This window comes from Montipora capricornis, chromosome 12 (genome assembly GCF_036669925.1).
Source record: "Montipora capricornis isolate CH-2021 chromosome 12, ASM3666992v2, whole genome shotgun sequence".
Lineage (NCBI taxonomy): Eukaryota > Metazoa > Cnidaria > Anthozoa > Scleractinia > Acroporidae > Montipora > Montipora capricornis.
The window spans coordinates 13,586,972-13,611,971 of NC_090894.1; the positions used below are offsets into that span (position 1 = coordinate 13,586,972).

At 39.0% G+C, this 25,000-nt stretch overlaps 1 protein-coding gene across 3 annotated transcripts in view; it reads right to left on the minus strand.

The window, feature by feature from the left end:
* Positions 1 to 25,000, minus strand: part of LOC138025180 (uncharacterized) — a 47,223-nt gene that overhangs the window by 21,930 nt on the left and 293 nt on the right. For 2 of the 3 annotated variants that reach the window (XM_068872372.1, XM_068872371.1), the window contains exons 1-11: positions 21,327 to 21,672; positions 16,716 to 16,823; positions 15,198 to 15,294; positions 14,107 to 14,198; positions 11,773 to 11,831; positions 10,252 to 10,411; positions 8,299 to 8,377; positions 7,714 to 7,770; positions 7,184 to 7,444; positions 6,694 to 6,841; positions 1,809 to 6,602 (exon numbers count right to left, since the gene is read on the minus strand). In XM_068872372.1, coding sequence (XP_068728473.1) covers positions 1,809 to 6,602; positions 6,694 to 6,841; positions 7,184 to 7,444; positions 7,714 to 7,770; positions 8,299 to 8,377; positions 10,252 to 10,411; positions 11,773 to 11,831; positions 14,107 to 14,198; positions 15,198 to 15,294; positions 16,716 to 16,823; positions 21,327 to 21,527 — 6,056 coding nt within the window. In that variant the 5' untranslated portion in view covers positions 21,528 to 21,672. Of the gene's footprint in view, positions 1 to 1,808; positions 6,603 to 6,693; positions 6,842 to 7,183; positions 7,445 to 7,713; positions 7,771 to 8,298; positions 8,378 to 10,251; positions 10,412 to 11,772; positions 11,832 to 14,106; positions 14,199 to 15,197; positions 15,295 to 16,715; positions 16,824 to 21,326; positions 21,673 to 25,000 lie in introns of those variants that run through there. The other variant, XM_068872374.1, reaches the window with a different exon arrangement.

Below are 25,000 nucleotides of genomic sequence, written 5' to 3' on the forward strand. Positions count from 1 at the left end.
ACTATGATACATTCAAGGCGTTCGATTACTTCAATGTTTGTTAAATCCATAAAAAAATTGCCATTTGATTTCAGTGTTGTATATAATACCAAGTTAGTAAAATATTAGAAACAAAGCTCACTTGATATCCAACGGCGAAAAATAAAATTGTTGTTCATCCAATTGACGTTCCATTCTTAAGCTCCATGAGGGTATATTTTGTTTAAAGATCCACTAAAAAGCCACTCGCGTTACAATGACTTTCGACGCCATTGCAGGTTAATTAAATGTTCTCCTGAGTGCACCAGAGAAATCTACGCATTACCCCAGCCCCCTCAAACCTAACGAAATACGCACAGAAGACTCTATACACAAAGACACCACTAAGCAGGGGAGTGAAAGGCAAGATTTTTCATGACACGGAAAAAATAGGAAAACGGAGAAATGAAACGCAGATTCCGACTGGGTTTGGCAACCCAGTAATAAATGTGAAGTTTTTTTACTATCTGCATGTTTGTGGGTTAGATAAAAACGATATATTGTTGAAAAATCTTCGTGTGAAAGGAGCTATGTCACGCAAATGATGTAATTTCACTCAAAATTCGCAAAAAGCATGAGTTTCATGTAAACAATCTTCGCTCTACGTAGTAAGTTGTAGCAATAAACTGGATTAACCAGGAACTAAAAGAAATATTGTTGGCACCCAAATAAACTTCATTTTACACTACAGTGACAAAACAGATCTTTTTCTCACTTTAAAATCTTGGCTACTTATTAATCATTTGACAGAAAGAAAGAATTCCTCTCGTATCACATTTCAACCCACGTATGCAAATTTGTTAAGCTCGAATATTACGCAACATGATGAATTTACAGAGGCCAAAAAACTTCACAAAAACATTTTCCAGCGAAAAATTAATTGAAACAAACAACATGTTTGCTATTAGAGGCAAAAAACCCTTCCTATTTCATTGCGTGCGTGAAGACATGAAACCCAATCGTGTCAAATTACCATACGCAACAAAATAAATTTCAGGAGCTTTCTTTCAAATAATTCTTGGTTGTCACATTTCCAATTATTTTCTTACCTGAAGACTGTGCAGAGTTGAGCAAAAAATAAATATAACGAAAAATGTGAAATTTCCAATTGTTTCCGGAAGACTGTGCAAAGTTGAGTACAAATAAATACAAATAGCCAGACAACAGAGCTCACAGATCCACTTAAGGTATTCGATTCCTTTTCTGTCTTTGTTGAACCCATAAGTTACCAGAGAATTTTCCATTAGGTTTCAGTGTTGTACATAACAGCACACTTGGTAAAATATTAGAAATACAGCGCAATTTGATTACGGCTCGACGGCCCAAAAATTGTCGTCGAATACCATTACTCGTCGCTTTTAAGATTCCAGATAATTATTTTACCCCGCCTGTCTTGTTTATCCAATTGACATTCCATTCTTGAGCTCCATAAAGGTATATTAATAAGTCTTATTAATAAGCCGTCTTAGCGAGGCTATAAAGGCTTATTAATAAGCCTTTATAGCCTCACTACGACGAGCAAATTTGGAAAGAATATTTGTTTCAAAGTGTGGGCAGTAGATCTAATTAACATAAATACAAAAGAATGTAAAGCAGATCGCCATTTATGAAAGTGGTCTACGAATTTTGCCTTTGGTTAGGCGGATTTTGAATTACGTATGAGCTTCCGCTGTATTCTATGTCTATTGTATGAATGAGTAATACGTAACCTTTTACAACGTTAACATGGAGGCAAATCCTCCTGATATAATTTAATGTGTACATGTACCTTGGCTATAGTAAGTACTAACTTGTAGAAGAGAGCATTCGGTGACTTCCTGCCAGTCGCCTTTAGCCATCCGTCCATTTTGGACCGTACTGCTTTCAAACTTGGCACTTTAGAGCCAAACCTCACACAACGGATCCAGATTTTCATGGAGCCATCCTCGTAATTACTTTTTCGCAACAACTCCTCGAGACGTTCAATTTTTTCATCAGCCTCTTCGGGTTCAAGCTGCTTTCTTTCAATTTCCAGTGAGTACACTAAAGACATAGTCTGGAGAGCGACTACATCCATCCAGTCCTCGTCATTGGTATCTTTCATAACTTCTTTCAGATGTTCAACTATCGTTTTTAGTTCATCGAGATCACCCAGGCTTTCCAACAAATTGTCTTTGAGCTTTGCATTGTACTCATTGATTGGCACAACTCTAAGATTTTCAAAGGACTCAGGTACCAAAGCCAAGACATACTTATCTTCCTGACGAAATGAAGACGATGCTTCATCCTTCTTCCGTTGACTTACGAACACCTTCAAGAAATCAACAAATTTCGATCCACCCACGAATTTGATAGCTGCAAGCATAACGACCTTTCTGATAAGGGCATCAGAGGAGTAACCATGTTCCATCAGCGGCCTCTTTTCCTTTACCATCTCAAAACATTGACTGCACTGAATTGCGTAACGAAGGACTTCATCCAGGGAAAATACCTGTTTATCTTTCAAGTTCTGCACGTGAAGACGAATTACATCTCCATGAATGTGATGCAGAAGCACGTCGTCTTTCTTTTCTCTTACTGCTTCTTCAATAAGAGGAATTGCATGTCCAAAATGATCTTGGTCATACACAGTCATGTAGTACTTTGCCAAGTGAGCCAAAAGGTGCGCCCACACATCCGAGCCTTTTTCAAATACTTCACTTAACTCGCGCAGCATATCACGCGCGACGTCTGGGTCACTTTCTTTCATGCGTCTTACAAGTGGGGAGAACTTCTCAGATCCATATTCGCTTGTGACGTACAGTTTCCTGGTGATGCGATCAATCCGTTTACTTGGCCGTGGGTCTGACAGAGCGCACCTTGCAAGGCGAACGGCAACATCTTTTAAATAAGATGTGAAGATTTTTTCAAGCTTCTTGGCTCGCTGTTCGAGAACCTCTTCTGCCACTTCAACGAAAGACATTCTCCTCACGTTTCTGCCTGCTGTGGAAGGAGGACTCAGCAATTCCCTCACGTCGTCGTTGTTAAAAATTGTTTCAAGTAGAACAACTTCCCTTTTCGCCAATCGAGCAAGTGCATTCACAGGAAACAAAAAGTCCGTGTATACATGAATAAGAGCCAAAAACTCTAAAATCTGTAGCTGCAAATCATTTGCCTGATCCAAGCGAAAGCCCACGTAATTTGGCAATCCAGCAAATTTTTTTCCGAAAACCGTAAGGCTGACAATTGCAAATTTTCGCAACGACGGCTCCTTTGACACTCGTTCTTTCAACCCCATAAGCTTGTTCTTTTTCTCGTCAGAAATACCTTTAATCTTAAGATATTGATCTACTAAATGTGATGTTTCTTCTGGCGTCAGCTCCCGGATTAATTCGACCGTTCTGTAAGCTATCGTCCCCACAAAGTACCGTTTGGGTTGCCTCTTCTGTTGACTGTACAAGAGGTCAGATTCGACAACCAGCAATTTCAAGTTCAGATTTCGCCTCTCTGCATCGTTTTTGAAGTCATTGAACTCTGGGACGTACGCCATCTCACTGTCCACAAACAAAATCATCGGTAGTCGTGAATGTTGGTTTATCTTCTCGATGTTGGTACCCAGACTGTCGTGAAATTCAAGTACTCGAGCGCAAACAAACTGCTTGTGGAATTCGTACAATAGTTGCAAGCACAAAGTTGTTGCACCTGCTCCTCTCTCAGCTTTTACGATAGTAAGACTCACGTGCGACTTCTTATCATTCAAAAGTGATTTCATTTCTTTCTTTAACTCTTTCATCTTGCAGCGCTCAATTGCGATTTCACTTGCAAGGCCAATGTCGTCAATTTCAGAACCAGAATAAAACTGCACCCTGAGTTGGTCTTCATCTTTTGGCTTTAATTGTACACTACTACCAGTATGTTGATACATGATTTGCAAATGACCCTGAATTGCCTGGCGTATCGGTTGAGGTAACGTATCCGGGATTGTTCTCTCGCCAAGTTCAGAAACGTAAAATTTCCTTGGAATTTGGAACGCATCTTCCGATCGGTACGGTGGTGGAAGTTCAGCTCCAATGTGTCGTGCCATTTCTTGGGGGCGCGCAACAAATATGTTGTCGCGTCTAACTGGAAAATCAGCTTTCTCGAGAGGATCAACAAGCGATGATAGTATTGCAGATTTAGCCAAAGAACTGGCACAAACAAAAATAGCCTTTGTTGGACCCCATAAGGAAAACAAGTGCTGTAAAAGCATATCCACGGAAGGCAGAAGTTTTTCATGACCATCATCCCACAGACAAATTACAACCAACCGGTTTGGGTTTATATGAATAATAAGTTCATCGATAAGAGATCTCATTTTGTGGCCATGAGATTTCATCCACGAAGCATGGCCTTGTTCGGACAGCGTTTTATCTATGTCTTCATAGCCTCTGACTGCACACCAGCAAACTCCATTCCTTGGATTCAAGTCAAGCCTTCTATCAAGAGGAGTCTTCACGAAAAGGTTTCGCTCCACTTGATGGCGATCATGAAGGGGTTTGAAAACGTTCAACAGATGACCCTCTCGATTTGGTGCCTGATCAAAATCTAGAACCAAGGCCCATTCTGGCACGACTAATCCGTACAAATCACGATCCGTTTTCGGAAGAGAAAACGGAGAACAAACTAAAACATACGATGTGTTCTGTTTCTCAAATCGGTTCGCGAGGTTTAACAATTTATCTGGTTCGTAGTGGAAATCCCTTCTGGCAAAACGTTGAAGAAGTTGGTTCGGTTTCATTTCACACACCACTCCTTGCGGGTCCAGGCAATGAGTGTGAAATGGACTTGTAAGGTGTATGGGGTAAGGAGATGCTCTAGCATGGAGATGCACAACGCACAAGTCTCTAAGGCATGTCTCGACCTCTTCACTAGATACAGCCTCCATTGAAAAATACCTCGTTTTGTTGCTTTCGTTCTCCATTTTCGAGAGGAAGTCCTCGATGTTTAATTTCGTGGCGTCTTTCACAAAAAGACCGAAGCGATTGCTTTTTAAACGAAAAACACAAAAGTGACGGACATCCACCGCTTTTCCCCAATTCACCAGCTTCTGAGCGTCGGACGTGTTCACCAAATGTACCGCGACATAGTTTCCAGCTTTTTCCACATAGGTCTTCGGATATTTCAACAGGTTCTTTGAACTATCCCATGTTACGTCAAAGAATTTCATAAAGAACTGGCCGCTGTCGACAGGTGGCCAGAAGTTGCAAATCATCTTGCTACTTTCCTGCAACAATTCCCTTCGATCATTTGACGACAGTGATATCCCCACAACAAAGCCAATTTTTGTCTTTTTCTCTTCCTCTACTCCAAAAAGAATATCGCCGCCATCTGAGTTCATAAACGAAGCAGAGTACTTTTTGACGTAATCTTTTAAAATAATCTTTAACGGGTCACCATATATTACTTTAAATTCAACTTGATCTGTTTCAAAATTAACTCTCTTCCGTAACGGATAGCTCTTTTCACTTGGCTCAAATGAAGACGCTTTGTCAACCTCACGATTTATGCTGGTCGGTGTTTTTTCAGGTATATTTCGGCTTGCTAGGGATTCAAGGCGGCTGAATAAATCTCCATAGTCTGACACCAGCTTAGTGTCTGTACCAACACGTATAAAGGCATGGGTATCTTCCGGTTTTGCGAAGTGTATCACTGACTGACCCTTTACTACGTGAAGACGGAATATGACCGAAATGTCTTCATTTGCCTCTAAATTTTCCGTGAAACAAGGAGTTTCACTTTGTAACCACATAGCCGCCACGAAATCTTTGTCTCTTTCGACAAACTCTTGTGCTTGTACGGCGCTTGTACAAACTGACACACTTTCGTTTGTGCACGGAAATACTCCACCCATAACTCTGACTAACTCATCTCTCTTCTGGATAATCCCTTCTCGTGGTACCCTTGACCCAATTACCATTCCATCATCGTTTACGCCAACAAAAATGTCTCCAGTTGCACTGTTTTTGAGAGCAACCACACTCTCCTTTATTTTCTCGTGTGAAGAATCCGAAGGAAAGAACAAAATTCCATAGGTGGTCTCCAATGAGTCATTTAGGTAAAGTGGTTGTTGAGTGGACGCCTCTGCTGGATACAACCCTAATTCAGCTGTCCAAGGAATAGAAATCTGCCGTTCATAGGATTTTTCTACCTTTCTGTCTTCTCTAAACGCCGCATGGTAGTCATCATCTACAATGACTGCAAATGGAAGTATTCGAAACCCTTTTTTCATTGACTTCGGGACTTCGTCAAGGTGATGTAATTTTCCTCTCACAAATAACTGCTCACCGACTTTCATTTGTAAGACTGCTTTGATCACATTCCTTGTCAGAACATTGGAACCAGGGCAAGCTCTTATATCTATCTTGAGCTCCAAGAATTCATTGCCTTCATTAGGGTCATTCCGCAGCCGAAAACTTCCCGCTCCACCAGCATTGTGTGGCCTGCACGAACATATTCCCGTAACGGCTACCAGCCGGTTATCAGGCGGACGCTGCCTACAAAGTTCGTCTATGGTAATGTAACCTCCAGTGCTGTCGAGTTTCTCAACGGATCCAAATGGGCCTTGGTTACTCACGTAGCTTGATGCACTGCAATACAACCAAATAATCAAGTCAATCCGATGAAATGATCGAATGATCATTGGTTGAAGAGAAAAGTATAAGTACTATCTGTCAGTACCTCACTTGAGAGTAGAAAGAGGTAGGCTTCTCGGGGCTCGGATGCAGTTCACTACCGTCACGTGACACGTTTCTCTGTTTAAGCCCTGTTTTCCCTTCTCCACCTTGCTCATTCTGACTAAACTTTTCCGGTTCTTTTTTCGCGCTCCCTGAGTAAAAAAGAGTCCCATCACTAAAACGGATCAAGCCATAGCTTACAATGAAAGTAATAGAACTAGAAAGTTGAGACAAAGCTCTTCTCTGTTCCTAGCATTGTAATCGGCCAACGTTTCTATGGCGCTCAAACACTCAATTAATAAAAAGCATTCCTTTCACGGCTAAAAAGTTGTTCAACATGTCCATCTCAAGGTGGCACATGCTATTGTGTTTTCATTTCTGTCTGACCACTACAACTTCCGGTACCCCTCAAAAAATACTATATGAATTAAGAATGTGATAGAAAGGTAGTTTCTCTTCTTGTTGAAGTGAAACATTAATGATGAAAAAAAAACCTTTTCTTGGAGATACGGGTGGGCTCTTCGTGGTACCCTTTCCAGTCTCCGATGACGCAGTCTGAAGTAATTCATTCCACAGGTTGTAAAACAAGTCGCCTTGTTTGGGGGACCTTCTTATCCAGTCTTCGTGATTTAATTTCGTTAGGCCAGCGCCTGACAGGGTCTTCAGTTCGGAAACATCAAGATTGTCAATCTCATACTTGTCACAGACTTCATCAATCCACCGTATCACGTCCGTCTTTTTCCAATTCTGAGGGCCTACCGAACGTCAAGAAACATGTAAGATAAGAAACTCTCAAAAAAACTCTCATTAGTAACTTATACACACAATACTTGGATAAAACATGTAAATATGTAATGCAGTGAATGCTGACAAAATACGGGCTGAACTAGTTAACAATTACGATCTTGTAACTGAACAAGTTCCCTGCCTTATGCGGGAAAAAGTAAGACAACTCTAAAAATAATTCTTGAATTGACTTTATTACAAAATGACAACTCTAAAAAAACAAAACAGATAAAAATACTTTTTGTTCTTTTCTCGCCGGCTTCCCAAACAGAGGTATTTCCCTCTTTCTCCATTCCTAGAATAAGCAGGAAAATATGCATTCTAATTATAAAAGAAAAAGGAAACAAAACATAGTGATGTAGCTCAATGTAATATTAACATGCATTGTGCGCATGGCCTTGATACCACAAGGCAGACAACAGTCTTGATGGAGTGGTTTTGAAATAAGAATCAATTGTAATTTTGCAAACCGGCCGTTATGGATTCGCATTGAGGTTAGTTTTAAAATACCGCAGAAACCTTCTTGGCCCATCAGAAGCAACCGGTGTGAATAAAATTAATTGCTCTATTTTTCATTGGCTGTATGGTGTCGTACTTTCTACTGTTTTCTGTGCTAAATCCATTGTTATATTTGTTCGTTCTATTGTTCTTTTGCCCAATCCTGAACCCCGTTCGGTGAGGTACAACACGACCCGAAAAAATGGTCCGGAGGCATGTATTTCCTGTCCTGTTACCGCCTTTTTGCTGCATTGTTGGTTTGCTACCCTTTTCCCCGCCCTTTTCTGAGATGTGGTTGCGGCAAACCTGCTCTGTTGTGACTTACCTCCGCACAATCGGAAATGAGCATGAATGTTACAATCTTGGGCCAGTCCTTGTTCTTTCAGTGCGTGTTCCATGCGAATCTGTAATTAGAAAAATTAATTGAGAAGATTTTATTTCGTGTCATCTGGATACTGATGAAATACTAGGATTTTCCTTCTTACGGAAAATCATATCTTTACCACGCACAGTGAACATATCGTATTAATCTTTCACATGTGAGGATATAGGTGTCGTTGTGGTAACTAACACGATTAGCCAATAAAACGCGAGCTTCCCCTTCATCGTAAGATACTTTTGTGCTAATTTTGTGTTTTTGTGCATAATTCCGCTCTACTACATTAACATTTTTATTGCACAGTTTGACGATAACATGATTTATTTTTCATAACTTTGATATCTTGTTCCATGTTAAACAACGCGTATTTTAGCGGTTGGTGACAATCTTTTCGTCTCCACAAAAATTAATAAAACAAGTTGTTTTATATATATCAATTGCGTAGAGAAGGCTGAAAAATCCAGGACTTCAACGGGGTTTAAATCCGTGACCTCGCGATATCAGTGCGACGCTCTAACCAACTGAGCTATGAAGCCACTGACGTCGGGAGCTGGTCATTTGTGGGTTCTAATGTTCCCGTGATGAATGAATCAACGATGAAATGATATATGAAATGAATCATATATCGAACTGCGGGTGTGAAAACAAGTGAAGCTATGATCCTCGCAGTTATGAACGCAATTTTAACACTTGCGTAGAGAACCCTGAAAAATTCAGGACTTCAACTGGGGTTGAACCCATGACCTTGCGATGCCGGTGCGACGCTCTAACCAACTGAGATATGAAGCTACTGATGTTGGGAGCCGATCATTTGTGCTGATATTATCTCTCACTCGTTCGCTGAACTCATTCGAGAGGGATACTATCGCCACTCGAAGATAAAATTCGTATCCCCGCGCGCCCATGTAATTGTAATATCCTCTGTGTCTTATTATGTGTACACGAGCGAGGCCGAGCAAAACACTGAAATCACTGGTCGACTCCATCCAAATCAAATAAGAAATACCATTACGCACACAAACTAAATTTCCACATCTCTCGTTGCAAAAAGAAAAGCTATTCAAATTGAAACGGTTTCTTTAGAGTCTCAGTTTAAATTTGGGCGCCTATAAAAATTTCTTGAATGAAAAGTCTTCCTCGTCCGAAACAGGGGATTTTTCCAGTACAGGGGACAGAGCGCGATGGGCAACATAAGCCCTCCCTCCCTCCCTCTTTCCACGTTTCGGTGCCGAAAATATCGCAAGCGCAGCATAAAAATGGTTTGTCCAAAGATTTGGTCTCGCGATCATTGCACAAAACGTTTCATCAAGATTTGCTTGGTCAAATAATATGGTGAAGAATTTTTACCAGCCTCGACCTATGCTGGATCAACCGCTGAATTTTTCCACCGGGCAAAAACTGACAGTTCACGTGAAACCATAAACGGTAGGCCTCTGCTTGATATAAAGTCATGGAAATTCGTTTCCTTCCTCTTTAAATACGTTGCACAATATTTGCAGCAATAATATGCATGCAAAATTTTCAGCGCGTTGATTGGCTGAGAGCACGTCAAATAATCCCAAACAGAGAGCAGATAGTTGAAATGAGAGCAATAAAGGAGACAGTTTTGCATGTATATCATTAATAAGTAATCGCATATTTTTTTCTCGTGCACTTTAGAATTTCTTCAAAGACTACAAATTGCGTTCGCCCAATTTTATTCGTGTTTGAAAAAAAATTACTTGTGCTCATTTATTCCAAATTGCACTCGAAATCGTGTGATTACCCATTCATAACAGGCAAAAAACGGGCTAAAATCGAACAATTTCCTTTGGTTTTTGACAAAAAAGAAAGAGCCCCGTCATACCATCCGACTCACTATCTCTTAGTATAAGATTTTTACGACGGCTACGTGGTTACCTTTCGCCCCTGATGTAGGAGAACAAAAGACGAGGGGAAAGTTGGGCATTTCGCTAGAACAGCTTCCCTCAAGGCACGGCCTAATTCCTCCTGTTTGATCATCAAAACTAAAGGATGACCTGGCTTGACTCCATGTATAAACACCTGGAAAAACTGCTCGCTGTAGAGAAAAAAACAAACATATACAACAAGGCTATTTCGCCCTATGTAAAGGAATCCAGGTGGCCCCAGCTCGGATCATCTTCAGATCCCAGCCCGTGGGTTCCGGATACCGAATAGTGGATCCTGGATTCCAAACTCACGGGTTCCTCCCTAATGGATCCTGGGTTCCATACAATGGATTGCGGGTTCCAAAGCCTCACATTTGCTGTATTTCGGATTTCGGATTCCTTCACATCGGGTAAGCTTACCCTATTACTTCACGTACAAGAGGCTTCTATCTAAAATCAATTCATATTGCCATTTTTGGCCAATTAAGGAACACTGAGAGGGAAATTTTAGCCCGGCTTTTTTACGACAAAATGTAATCACGGCTGTAATTGCAACCATAACTGTAACCATTTTAAACTTGATACCTCTAGTCACAGGAAAATTGAGAGCAGCGTATCATCCATGATCATTTTATGTTAGCACATTGAAAGGTGTGATTGGCTGTCATAAATTGCTCTGAAATGCCAAAACGTGAAAGGGAATAGTTATGTGGTCGTGGGACAAATAGCCACCTATATTGTCACCTTTTGCAAGACTTGCAGCAGATGGCATTTTAAGAGAGAAAATCCGCAAAAGGACCGCTAAACAGGGGGTACTATGAAAAAGAGTTAATTAAATTAAGCAAGAACAACGGCGACGGTAACGAGAACGTCATCTCAAAACATAAATTAGTGTAATTTTAATCGCTAGGTGACTATTGCAACCTTTTTAATATGACAAGGGTGTGGTAGTTCATCAAAAATGACACTCGTCCGAACGGGACTTCATTTAGAGGATACCTAAACTTCGAGCCAGGATTCGAGCTAGGATCCGAGCCCGGATTCCAGCCAGCATTCGAGCTAAGATGAGCTTTCTCCGCTATTTATTCTCGAATCTCTCGGTTAGGTTAGGTCTCGAATCGGTTAGGTTAGGTATATTTGAGTTGGTTCTAGTCTAGTTAGGTCTAGTTAGGGTTAGGGTAGGTCTCGGTTAGGTTATGTTAGGTCTCGGTTAGGTCTCGAATCCTGGCTCGGATCCTAGCTCGAATCCTGGCTCGAATCCTGGCTTTATTCTTAGTTTATCTCCTTCATTAGGGGAGAAAATAAAAATTTATCTTCAAGTGCTGACGTCCTTGACAAAACCTCAAATTTGGCTATTTCACGTTGTTGTTTTGCTGACGACGGTAAAGAAATGGACCAAGGTAAAAAACGCACGTGCAAAGCTATTGTTTTTGCGCGCTAAATATGCAAATTTGTGATGTTCTGGCTGCCGTCGCCGTTTTCGTTGCTTAAAGCTCCCTAATATTTGCGTTCTGCGGAAATTAACACTTACTTTGATGAAGTCTCCTCCCTTAAAACATGACCCCCTGGATCTACTTTGGTAGCGTTGCCCTACAAACCAAAGATTTTTATTTAAACACAAAGAGAAAAAGTTTTTTGGGTTCCTTAAAAACAAAAACATAAGATCTAAGACCTACGAGCCCCACGAAAATCTCAAAACCAAAGTCTTAAAATCACCACCAAGTCTCAAAATACTATAGAGCGGTTTTCAATTGAGTGTCGAAAGTAATAAGTGACTGATTGCTTTGGTTTATGACTACTTCACTCATTGATCGGTTCAAAGTTCTCGCGCTAGTTATTTTAACCAATCAGAAGTGAAACCAAAACCAATCGTGGCTCGCGCGTGCACATTTCCCGCGCTTTGTGTCGGCTACGTGTAATTTCTTCGAGTTTTGATTCGTTTACTGGATTGTCTCGGTCCCTTTTGATTGGCCAAAGTAGTAACTTTCGTTTTACGACTTTCGATTGAAACTCCAAATCTGAATGACAAAACAATGGTTGTTCTCTCCTCTGAGAGAAATAAACCTTTCAAATGCAAAACACTCTTACTGTTTGGTCCTCCAGGCCTCGGTTGTTCAAAAGGTGTGTTTGCTGCGTGTAATTTGGGTGTGACCAAGGCCTGAGCTAAGCCCACCCAAAATTATATATTTTTTGTCAAAATTCCCTGCGAAGAGGTGCTAAAGGGAAAACTACACGCGTATGCACCTTGAAAAACAAAGGCCCCATAGAAAAAACAATGAGACTTAGGTGACCATGAACATGTGGCAAATCAAACATATTTCTTACACAATATTTTTAAAATTGGAGCACCTACAAATTTTACACAGGGCCGCTAGGGGCTGCCACATGCAAAGTAGTCAGAAGTTTCTGAAGAACGAAGCATAAAACAATACACTAAAACAAAATAACGATGCAAGGCTGGCTGTACGGCTGTGACACTGTGTTACCTGAAGATACAGATTAAAATAATACATCCTCATATAAAATACACGTACAGCCAGCCTTGCATATATAGTCTACAAATTATTTACTGGTTAGATTTCCCAAGATCCGGCACCTCTACTTTCTTCAGCTGGCCCTCGCATAAAAAAATTGTCTATAAGTGGCTCTCTATTGTATAGTTAAGCCTTAATAATCCTCCATTACCGCAATAGCAGGCCTGGTAGATTGGTCACGCAATGACCAATGGTATCCCGTTCAGAAATCACATGACCAACTATACAAAATTACTTTCCTTCGGTGATTGAGAGTAAATGCGTTTAATGTTTGTTTCTGGTTTTCTATTTCCAAAACCTACATGAAGGAATGTGTCTTGGGCCTCTCTTCAACACAACCTCCTTGGAAACTAGACAAAGAAAGACTTGTGGGGGCTATAAACCCGAATTGATGCCACTATTTTGCCAGGTGCGTACGCGTGTAATTTGACCTTAGCAGATAAATTTTTACCTGCCATTTCGACTGAAAATACTTGTATTTTCATGTAACGGTTATTTTAAGAAGCAACCCCAAACCCCAACGTGATGTCTTCTTCTTAGACTGGTTGGTACGCATCTCGTGTTCTACCAGTTCTACGTTGTGCGACATTCCAAAAGACCATCTTTGATGGTGATCTCATTGTTTGAATTTTGGTCTTTATAGAGGCTTGTCTGAATTTTAAAATCTCCCGTGTCGGAGTTTAATCAATACTCGCGTCACTGACGGAAATTGAAATAAAATTATTTTGTCTGTCGAAATTTCAGTTCATCGGATTTTGTTTTTCCAATATATTTAACTTGGTGTGATCATGTCACTTTACAAATGTCATGTAACGTCGCGTGATATGGAAATGCATGCAGCTCTAAAGTTATGGGCGTTCCACAGTTTACCAGTTTCGCGTATCGACCATGTAACAGGTAACTACCCAAGTCAAGGAATACCGGTAGTGAACCGGTCGGTGGAGTCAGCGCATACGATCACGGCGTGACAGCAGCGTGACTGAAGTTGACTGAATCCGATGTTGCGAATATAATCGGGGAGGGGGGAGGGAGTTGAAGGAGTCAAGGCAATAAACACATGTAATGCCACAAGACTCAATAGATGTGACATTTTTTGAAGACCTTTGGAGCACAAAGAGAATTGACCAAAATTACTTCTGGCACATTTTTAGAGTAAAAAAATATGCCAATACTTGGCCTTGACGGCACTGTCAGAATTTTGCATGGAAAGGATGTCCTTCATCAGGATTTCATTTTATGTACTGTGTCGCCACTTTTTGGGCCATGTCGCTAGTCAGAATTTACCCTGGCAGGGCTTCTTTATAGATCACGGAACACCTGAGGTTGTTTACCTTCGATTTTCCACCTTTTTTGATACTCCACGAACTTTTCTCCAGTAGGGCCCTGAGCTTTTTGTCTTTACACATCATTTCATCCAAGGAAGCTGATAATCATTAGCAACAATAATTATCATTAAAAACTCTATTTAATTTAAACATTGGAATACCTCAACAAAATTCTGCCATTTTCTGCAAAGTTATTTTCAAAATACATGTACATTTCCACAGGCAGTCATGTGATTTCAAAAACTAAATTTGGAGCAAAAGCTGTAAGAGCCCTTTTGGGTGCAATTCTTGCATGATTGCATTATGCACATGCATTACTTCTGCTCATTTACCATGAGCTATCTGGAAATGTTCTATGTGCATTATTAATATTAAGCAATCAACTGGTTTTCTTTTGTAGTTTGGAGTAAATAAGCACTTATAAATTTCTTCAAAGACTACAAATTTGTGCTGGTCTTTAAAAAATTTTTAATACTTCAGTTTGCATTCAAAATCATGAGATTACCTACACTTCTTTTTAACAACCAATGCAATTTGTATCTTAAAGGGGCAGCATCACGGCATTTTATGCTCAGGGTGGAAACCGAAAAAATGATGCATGTTAAGAGAGCCTTCCAAGTGCCATATCAATGTGCACTGGAGGTGTTTATTTTCCCCTGCAGCTGTGGATTATTAAGATCACTGGAAATACAGTACCGCTCAAATGTAAGTTACCATGTTGGCCAACATTTTCAATTCTGGACTCCACAATTCAGAAAATTTATGACTTTCACATGGATAGCCTTTTGTTTCAAAAGTACTTTTAATTAACATTACATAGACCGAATGCATAAATGGCGGCCAAAAAAATATTCTGTTGTTTATGTGCTAATTAGACTCACTAGCCTCGCTCTCAAGCAACATTTCTTTTGTATTTTGTACATGCAAATGTGGCTAGTGAGTCGAATTAGCACATGAACGAAAGAATATTTTCTTGGCTGCCATTTATGAATTCAGTCTATGTACATTTCTAATCCTAATTCCTTGGGTAATCAGCAATGTCTTTTTAATGTTTGCCATTTTTGCTTCCCAAAAAGCATGTAACAACATACTATCACCTTTAATTTGCTGAGGGAGTCCATCTTCAGTAAATCCCAATTGCTCAAGGTAGAACTTGATAACAGTTGTATTGGTTGTATGCTGCTCTTGAAGTTCCTAAAGATTGAGAACATAATAAAATATACCTGGCATTTAATTGATTGATAGACTGCGAGCAGTTCCTTCATAAATCAGTCAAGCCGGCCGCTTTTCTGAGGCAGTATTTCTTTGTCATGCACATGAATAAAGAGGAAAGAAAGAAGGGTCTGCCCCCATTTCTGTAACCAATACGTTCAGAATCACCACATCTGCTAATCTAATTAGTGAAAGTGGTACATGTATGACAGATGGTTCTGCCTTTTTATTGCTAAATTAATGCAAATAAACACTCAAAATAGCTTCACTAATGGCACAGGAATATTCAGGTGCATGTCGCATTCAATCAACTGATCGGAACGGAAACTGCAGGAAAACTGCTTTTACAGAATTTAGCTTGAATTTAATAAGCGACACTCCAAAGAAGAATGGTAAAAAGAGTGGTAGAAAAGCCAGGCAGAGAGGGGCCTTATATTTTTGCCGGATTTGCAGAATAAAATTAATGTTAAATTGAGTTTTGGAGTATTTTGACAAGTTTCGACAGTGTGACATTCATCCACTAGTATCACGGACAAATTCTTGTTTAGAATGGATGTCTATCATAAAATCTGAAGTCAGAAGCTGAACTTGTTCTGCAGAAATGATGACTTGGTACTTGTTTGAAGCCATTTTCTTCAACAAACTCCCCTTCTTCTTGAAGGCAACTACCGTCCATAGATAATTGTTCAACCGAATCTGGTCTTCAGTGATGCTGCGACAAGGAACGATTAACACAATCAATGGCGTTTGATTTGGGTCATGCATGTCCTTCTTAAGAGGACAAATCTCTCATAAAGAATGATCTTGCTGAAACCAGTTGGTAGCACAGCCATGATATACTTGCCCGATAGTAGGGCTTTGACCGCAGGTTTCTGCTTTTGTTGGGTTCAATGTTTCCCATTTGAAGGGATAAATGATAAAAATCTACCACAAAAGCCACATTGTGCTTGCCTTTTCCCAGGCAAAATCGAAGCACAATCTGACATACACACACAAAAAAAATGATAGTGATCCATTGTCAATGGACAAATCTGAATTTCCCATTGCTGGTGCAACTGGAAATTCTGAATGCGTTGGTTGCAGAAAAGGGTGCAGTCTAGTCCCTTCTTTCTATCCTCTTCCCAAGCCTCCCTCAGTCTTTTTATTCGTTGGTGTGACAAAACACAACCAGTGCATGCCTCATTTATGAAGGGACTGCTCGCAGTCAAATTAACTGACTGTTATTCTTGTACTTTAAAGACACCAGGACAGAAATAATTATATAATCAAATGTTAAGGGATGCCCTACATTGCTGCATAAATCTCTTAAAATCTGCAAGTCTATAAAAACCTGACAGTGTAAAGTCAATATCATGTTGTGCCAAATTTGTACTCATTATACATTACAAAATAATTATCACTACCTGACAGAGGACTGACTCACAGCTCTTCTCTCCATTGCAGCATGTCAGTTCAGACAATAATTCCATTAGTTGGCTATGGCACGTCAACCAGTGAGCAAGGCCATTACACTGTAAAAGACAAAAAAGAGAGAAATCTTTTTTTATTAATACCACTCTGATAAACAGGGATTTAGTTGGTGTTTCTTATAATTTATATTTATCAGTTTGATTATTATAAGTCTAATATTTATTATAATTTAAATTATTTAACAATTATTTGCCGAAGGCGAAGTGATTATCGGAGAATATTCACCTATAATCACGGAGCGATTACAAACCAAGGTGGCACAGTCGGTTAGTGCGCGGCCTTGGTGCATAAGGTCCCGAGTTCGATCCCGGATCTCTTATCTTTGTTTCGACTTCTTTCCTTTCAGTGTAGTCTAAGTAGCTTTAAATACCCTTAAAATGGAGCACTGATGGAAAAGAGGGGGGTAAAATGAGCGCACCGTCGGCTTCCTGGGAGAATACTCTCTAGAGAGTAAAGGAACTTCCGACGTTAAATAAGGTGTACCTGTACCAGCCTGAGGCGAATAATTGTTTTAGTATAAATACACTCAGGTGATTATTTCAAGAAAGAGAAAAAAAAAACGTTTCAACGCGAAATCATCTTCACTTACAGTGGTACAACGACTACAGGCAGCCATTTTGTCTGTCGAGGTGATTATCAGCTGATAATCCGAGATAGCGAGCCAATGAGAGCGCGCGATTTTGTATAATCACCTGTGTACATGTATTTATACTAAAATAATTTATTCCCTCTTGTTTGGGAATTTTTTGTAGTTAGAACAATGGTAAACTATGCAGTAAATCAGGTTGTATCTCGGTCATAATAGATTGGATCCTTCGTTTTATTTTTTCTCCATTTTATTCTCTGCTTTAATCCTCTGAAGCAGCCATGATATCTAAATAGCTGAATCAAGGTACACTTCACCTTTTATTTTACCACATTAGTTTATACAGTGTACCTCTCACTAATCAAGTTCAAGGTTTGTACCGTTCGTTATGTAATTCATGATTTCATTAATTTTAATTAATTTTAGTTATTTGTATTTCTTCAGATGCATGGTAAGTTATTATTTCGTATTGAAATATTTCTATTTAGTTAGAGATTTTAGTTAGGTGTCCCCTATCATCAGAGGATACTCTCCCCTGCTAGACTTATTTGACATGTTAATAAAGTCATTCTTATTATTATTATTATTATTATTATTATTATTATTATTATTATTATTATTATAGATTGTAGTTTTTCCCGTCGATTTATGTTACAAATCAACAAGATAAAACCCATTACTTACAGTACCCGTCATGAAAACGAGGTTAGTATTAAGATAAATGTATTTATTATACATGTATCTCTATTCGGTATAATGATCAGGCACGTGGAAAAGGAAACTAGTGGAAGTCAAGAGAAACGCTGCACTGCTACAAAAATGATTGGTATGCATAAGAAATGTGACAAAGGAAAAAAATCCAATTGGCTTTTCTAATAGTTCTCATGAAAAGAATCAACTAGTTTCACATGTTTATTTCACATAAGCAATATGAAAAACGTACTAGAAAATGTTGCATAAAAATTTCAAATTTATTGGGCCAATACAGCGGCCATATTGTAGAATACAGCCTGCTAAATTAGCCAATCATAGCCCTGGCACAATTTACTGGCACAACTGTATCTGAGACATAATATTTAATTTAAAAGTGCTTTTAATTAACGGTCCACATGGGATAAAAATAATGATAATAGGGTCCCATTTACAGGAGATCTATGAAATTCTCATTGCTGTTTTGAGAGTCAAATTTCTTGATTTTCTAGTCTACTGAGGTGGAGGTACATGTACATGTACAGTGTATATGCATTTTCTGTGGGTACTCCAGCTCTTATCAAAAGTCAACTTTTCATTTTGATAGATCTGACTACCTAATTATTACTGAATTAAATACATGTATTCTACCTACATGTACAATCAGAAGTATGTCTGAAAGACTTGGGATTTAAAAAGATCACCATCATCATCATCTTATTTCACACACTTTTCCTTAACACCGGGGATTTGTTGCATTTTTTGTGCTCTCTATCAATATCGTAAATCGCTTTACCCTCAGACAGAGCACCTCTTAGGGAATATACTGTTGTTTCCATATGCTGCATCCAAATGGCCAAAATTGTCAACTCTCTCTTGTTGTTGTTGTTGTTGTTCTTCTTCTTCGTCTTCTTCTCATTATTATTATTATTATTATTATTATTATTTATTTATCTCAAGTAGTAGTAGTTGTTGTTGTTGTTGTTCTTCTTCTTCTTATTATTATTATTATTTATCTCATGTAGTAGTAGTAGTAGTAGTAGTAGTAGTAGTAGTTGTAGTAGTAGTAGCAGCAGATAGCTACTACTACTACTACTACTACTTATTCCGGAATACGGTGAATCAAACGCACTTTAAGTCAATGATCGAGGGAATGGATCGCGCTCCAAAGGTATTACAATTTTGCTCCATTATCTCCAAATTGAAACAAAATTCATGATAAGAAACAAAATAATTTTTTATCGCTTTATTTATTTTACCAAAAGTTGCGGGAAAATTCCAACTGCTAACCCTTTTATTTCAACGGTGAAAGCTGGTCGCAAATTGATGTCTCCTCCATGTAATTATTTAATCACAAAGGGCAAAAATTCAGTCACAAATGCGATTGTATTGGTTGCAATTTTGATTACGGATTTACCGTAAGCATGTAAATACATTGGACGGGCCTAATTATTAGTTTTATAACTTGTTTAAGTTTCCGCATAATCCGGTGTAATTTCCGCATAATCAAGGCATGTTTCCGCATAATATGACCAAAAATTTCCGCACAATCTTTATTTTTTTTCCGCATCCTGTCAGAAGCCATGAAAATTATCCAAAGTCATGATAACACTTTAATTTGCACAGTACGTAAAACACACTAAGGGCCTAAATAATTATCAAATGTGAAATGATTATGTTTTGCTTGGTTTTAGCTTGAAGTCATAGTCAGCATTTTTTAGTTATAACCACAATGCTTTGCTGCCTCTTAATTTTGTAAAAATATCTAGTAATCTGTCCAAATTCATATTAACACTTCATAATTATTATTACAGCAAATCATCATTAATAGCAAACAATCATATCAAAATGTTTTTGTCAAGTCAGCAATAATAGGTTTTTTCCATAATGCATTGCACATCCTACAACTAGTACATTTTACACACTTTTGGGTAACACGTTGTGCATTTTGAAATATCCCTATCAAAACAAAACAAATTATTAGTTTGTACCCATCAAACAGCTGTTCATTAATGTTACAATGAAGCAATAATGTCTATTGGACATCCCAGGCAACTTGATAAACTTTTTTTCAACCTCTGCCCATCTCTATCAGCTCTAAACAAATGTAACAAACAGTGCCAGGAAACACAAAAGTGATCTTCTTTTGATCACGCTTGTACATCATGTCAATCAAGTTGTCCCTTAAAAAAAATGTCCTTTAAGAACGGAGCTCCCAGCAGTAAATGCACCCCCATAATCATTGTTGACATCTTCTCTCAGTTCAACAGGGCCTAATCACTGGTATTACTTTCAGCAGGTAATAATCGATCATAGGAATCATCTTCATCTGCTGCAATGGCAATGATGCTGTCTTTGCCAACTAGATCAGCCACATGAAGGTGGACAGGCTCAACCACGCGAGTTTCACTTTGGGCTTGTGTGGTAGCAGCAGATGCCTCCCACTGTAACATGATCTCCTGCAAGCCATCAACCAGTTCCTTGTTCTGGCAGTCATCGAAGTTGTTGAAGAGACACTCTCCACAGTAACAGGATTACATCACCTTGCATTGCTCTGGGGTGGTAACTACAGAGTGCAATTTAAGGATGCCCTTAACAGTTTCGAACTTGCATCCTTCACGATTACGTAAAATGGAAAGTACAAAATTGAATTCTTCTATTCAGGCTGACTGATTTGGAGCAAGAAGGAAATGATGACTGTGCAGGTTTGGAGAAATGATTTGTTAGATGGTCACACAGATCTTTGGCATTGGTTATGCTTGCTGTTCCACGTACTACTGCAAGACTGGCCTGTTGTCGTACGTGGGATCCAGCAGCATCTTGCTCGCCTTTTGCATGGGATGTTTCAAAGAAGTTTCTTTGAATTGTGAACCCAAAGTTTGCAAGTGAACATGACAAATCCCCAATGAAGTGGTCCCTTGATTTGTACTGTGCTGCATAATGTAGCCATCTGTAAACTCGTGCAGTTTGGTGATGCTGTACAAGAATTTCTTCTGAGAAATTCTTGTACAATTACAAGTACACGTAACACAGTAACACAAACATTTTAAAAAAGAAAAAAGCACAAATCCAGGCTACTACTACCATGGAATGTCATTAGTGGGCAGGAATCTAATATTTTTTTGAACAAGGTACCTTCAATGCATAGCTGACAACTCATGCAATGACCTAAGCATTGTTGAGGCTTTACCCCAGACTGAAGCCTGATAAATATCAAGCTTTGAACTTAACAAAGTTAAGCTTTTAATAGATTGCGTGGGTGTCCTACCTTCTCAAGAAAATCTTGTTCCACTGTTTTTTCTCGTATTTTGTCAGATCGTGATCTTTTAAGAGGTTTCAACTTTCTGAATGACACTTTTCCAGAATAGCCAACAAGATAATCCAATGGAGAGAACGCTGAACGTTTCTTCTTGGTAACACTGTCAATTTCAAAAATACCAGTCAATAATTTAATAAGTTCTTTGTGCATTAATTATTGTTTAAATTTTGCAAATTTCCTGTATAATGTATTTAATTTCCATTGAATCAATTGCTCTGTAAAGATAATTTATTATGGTGCCACCTGTTCCATTCTGTATGCAAAAAAGTAAAAAGTAAAGTTCTACTTTTTTGGCCACAACTGCCCTCCAAGTTACATTATATAACCTCATTATAATTATTATTATTTTAGCTTTTTAAATTACAAACCAATAATATGTTATGTTCAAGATTATTTTATTTGTCATGCCAATGTTGTTAACCTTGTCTAAATAAAGTGGCAATTGAATTTCAAAACAGCCACTGAAATGCTACAGCTGTAACAAACACTTTTGAGAGCCAACTCTGGGTCATTTTCATCCAAACTAGGTGACACTCTCAAAATTTCCCCCCAAAAGCCCAGAAACCATTTGCTCATAGCCCAAGGCCCTTGTCATTTTCACAGTGGAGTCTCACTGACATCTGTTATCATGTGATCACTCCGTAACATGTATTCATTCATTCTTGATGGCCCAAACTTTTTGAGCACACAGTAATTATTTGCAGTGTCCTCTCAAAAACTCCAAAGAGCTCTTTTCCTGATTTTCCTTTGCCTTGCTTCCATTGACATCACATTGCCACATGTTTATCCACAGTTGAACCCTTTGCCTGCTGATTCCACAAAATTACAGCTCCTCACCTATTACCCCATCAAGAACTTGATCCTTGGTTAATTTCTTCAAGTTCTGCCATTAGTCTTAACAATATTATGTACCTTCACCGAACAAAGTGCAATCCAGGCATTAACAAGGGTAAGGCGCAAGGCCAATTCGACCTCAGTGCCCACGTTATTCACACTCAAGAACAGCTGTAACCACATAAAATTATGTTCATTTTTGCCCCAAACCCAATAAGTTTATAAAGAGCCTTCCCAAGGGGAAATTTCTTCACAGTTGCCATTATGATATTTTGACCTCTGAAATACCTAGGACAAGTCATCATCCTCATGTATCACACACAACCTTGAAGTGGCTCACTTTAAAATTCTATAATTAGGGTGCTACATGTACATGTAAGCTTCTTTTCACACCACAGTCAAAGATCATACATTGGATGGTCTCACCAATTAAAGTGGCCATGTCAGTGAACCTGAGTATGTAAATATAATGGAGTCCAATTGTCTCTCTCTGCACACCAGGCAACCGAGGCAATGAACATGAATGCTTCTCAAATTCTTTCCATTTCCAGTAATTATTTCTCACCCTACACCCTTTTCCATGGTGACAGTTTCACTGCCTCCTCCAATCCTCTTTTAGTCAATTTCCTTATGCTGTGTAGTTTGCAACATTCCTTGCTAGAAATTACATGTACCACTTCCAAATGCCTTTGACATACTACATGTAATAATTCCAAATCTGTCCAAGCTTAATGTTGCTGTTTGGACAAAATCACATCTCAATGTTTTTCCAGTGTCAGTCATGTTGCATCAGATAGCAACATCATACAATATTGCAATGAAAAAACGTTCTCTAGTTAAAAAGATTAAAAGCATAAGCTTTCGGGTATCAGGTTATAGCCTTTAACGAATGAAAAAGTTAACGTGCGAATGGAAATACCGGTAATACGAAAGGGGGTTGCAAAAATTTTCTTCAAAATAGAATATAAAAAGAAGTGTGAAAAAGCTAACAGATAAAAATTAATGTAAATGAGGTCTATAATTACAATAGAATAGAGTTCACAACAATAGTGTTGTGCAGAGCTGGGGTTTTCTGCCTCATCAAAGCATGAGTTTTGATTTTGTGTTTACAGGCCACCCTTTGCTAAATTATTGCCTAGAGAAGACCAAAGTTTCTGGTGAATTTCACCTTCGGCCCCCTGTGTGAATCACAAATAAGTATCTACAGACAGACCAAATGAGTAGACAACATTAATATTTATTTGCCCAATAGTGTTAACATCCTAATGATGGTATTCCAAAAGATTTTTCCCTCAATGAGCCCTTCCACCTCCGTCTGCCAACTTCATTGATCTTTCTGTAGCCCTGGGTGTTGGTTAATTTTCTTTACGGGTCCTGCAGTTGTCAACTTTTCAAGAGGGACTTAAGGCCTTCACATTGACAGAATGTCATTGACTTAAAGAAGGTGGTATATCTTTTTCTGTTACCATTGGAGACACCATTACATCCACTTTCCATCGTTGCCCATTATCTACATGTAAGTAGCTCAAAGAAGGAGGTACGTGTACATCTTTCTCTGTTACTTTGGGAGAGACCATTAATTTTAATTTGTTTGTCCTCCTTTTTCTTCCATTTGGCCTCCTTACATTTTTCACCCAAGCTTAGTTGCCACCTCTTCATCCCACCATTCCACCAAGATCAATGTCAAGTCTCTCTTCACCAAGATATCCAAATGTCTGCCCTTGCATCATCCCCAGGGGGACCTTCATGCAACTCCTCATTTTTAATATCCTTTGTCAGCCAGTCCTTTCAAAACAGTCATGCAGTGATTTACACCCAGCTCCCACATTCCCCTCCAATTTAGGCCTCTGAGAATAATTTCTATAAAGGTCTCTCGTACTGTTGCATTCATTTCCACAGCCTCACAGTGAGCACTGTTTTTGTACTGATGCTTTTTTCAGGCATGAGCAGTTTCTTTAATGTCCATGTCTTCAACCTTTGCAGCTCAGAGGTGCTATCGCATAAAGAATACTATCTATAAGCATTTCATTCTTAGATGTGATGATGTTTAGTACCTGCTTACACATTCCTTTGGCTGAGCGACCTGTGCTGAGCCATTAGAACTGTACTGTAAGTTACAAAAAGGGCCCTCTTTTTTTTCCAGGTCAACAATTATTTTAATATATGTATCTCTTGATCTCTAATTAAAGGAAGCTTTTTAAATCCAGAAGGTTTTTCAGTAGAATACGGTCAACCACAGCATGCACACCATCTGAGATATTTGTCATTTTTATTTACTCTCCCTCCCACTCTGTGATCTCTCCCGTCCTCGCATGTTCAATAAAGTCACTAACTTTCGCTCTTGTTTCTCAATTAGAGAAGCGGGGAGGATCGAGACCGAAAGAAGCGCAAGCTGGAGATATTTAATCGTTCCGTGAATATTCCCTTGGCATAATTCTTCTGTACAGTCCAATATTTTTCAGTTTCCAAAATGAGCCGTTGATACGAGAGAGAGACTTGAGACTTGGAGAAAACAAACCAAAGTAATATTAACGTTAGAGAGAACCAACCATGCAGGAAGTGATTTCATGTAAGCCTCAAACTTACCACATTATAAACCCGTGAATGATTGAATGCAAACAAACCTGCGTGTGTGAAATACGTAAAGATGTTAATTCGGTGCGTGAGAACTTGAAGAATTGACTCTGCAGCGAGTTGTTTATCAATGATGTCTGCGCAAATAACGCCGAAATTGTTTCCTTTTAGGTATTAAATGCTCACTGCCAAGCGCAAATGCTTAATGGAAGCTG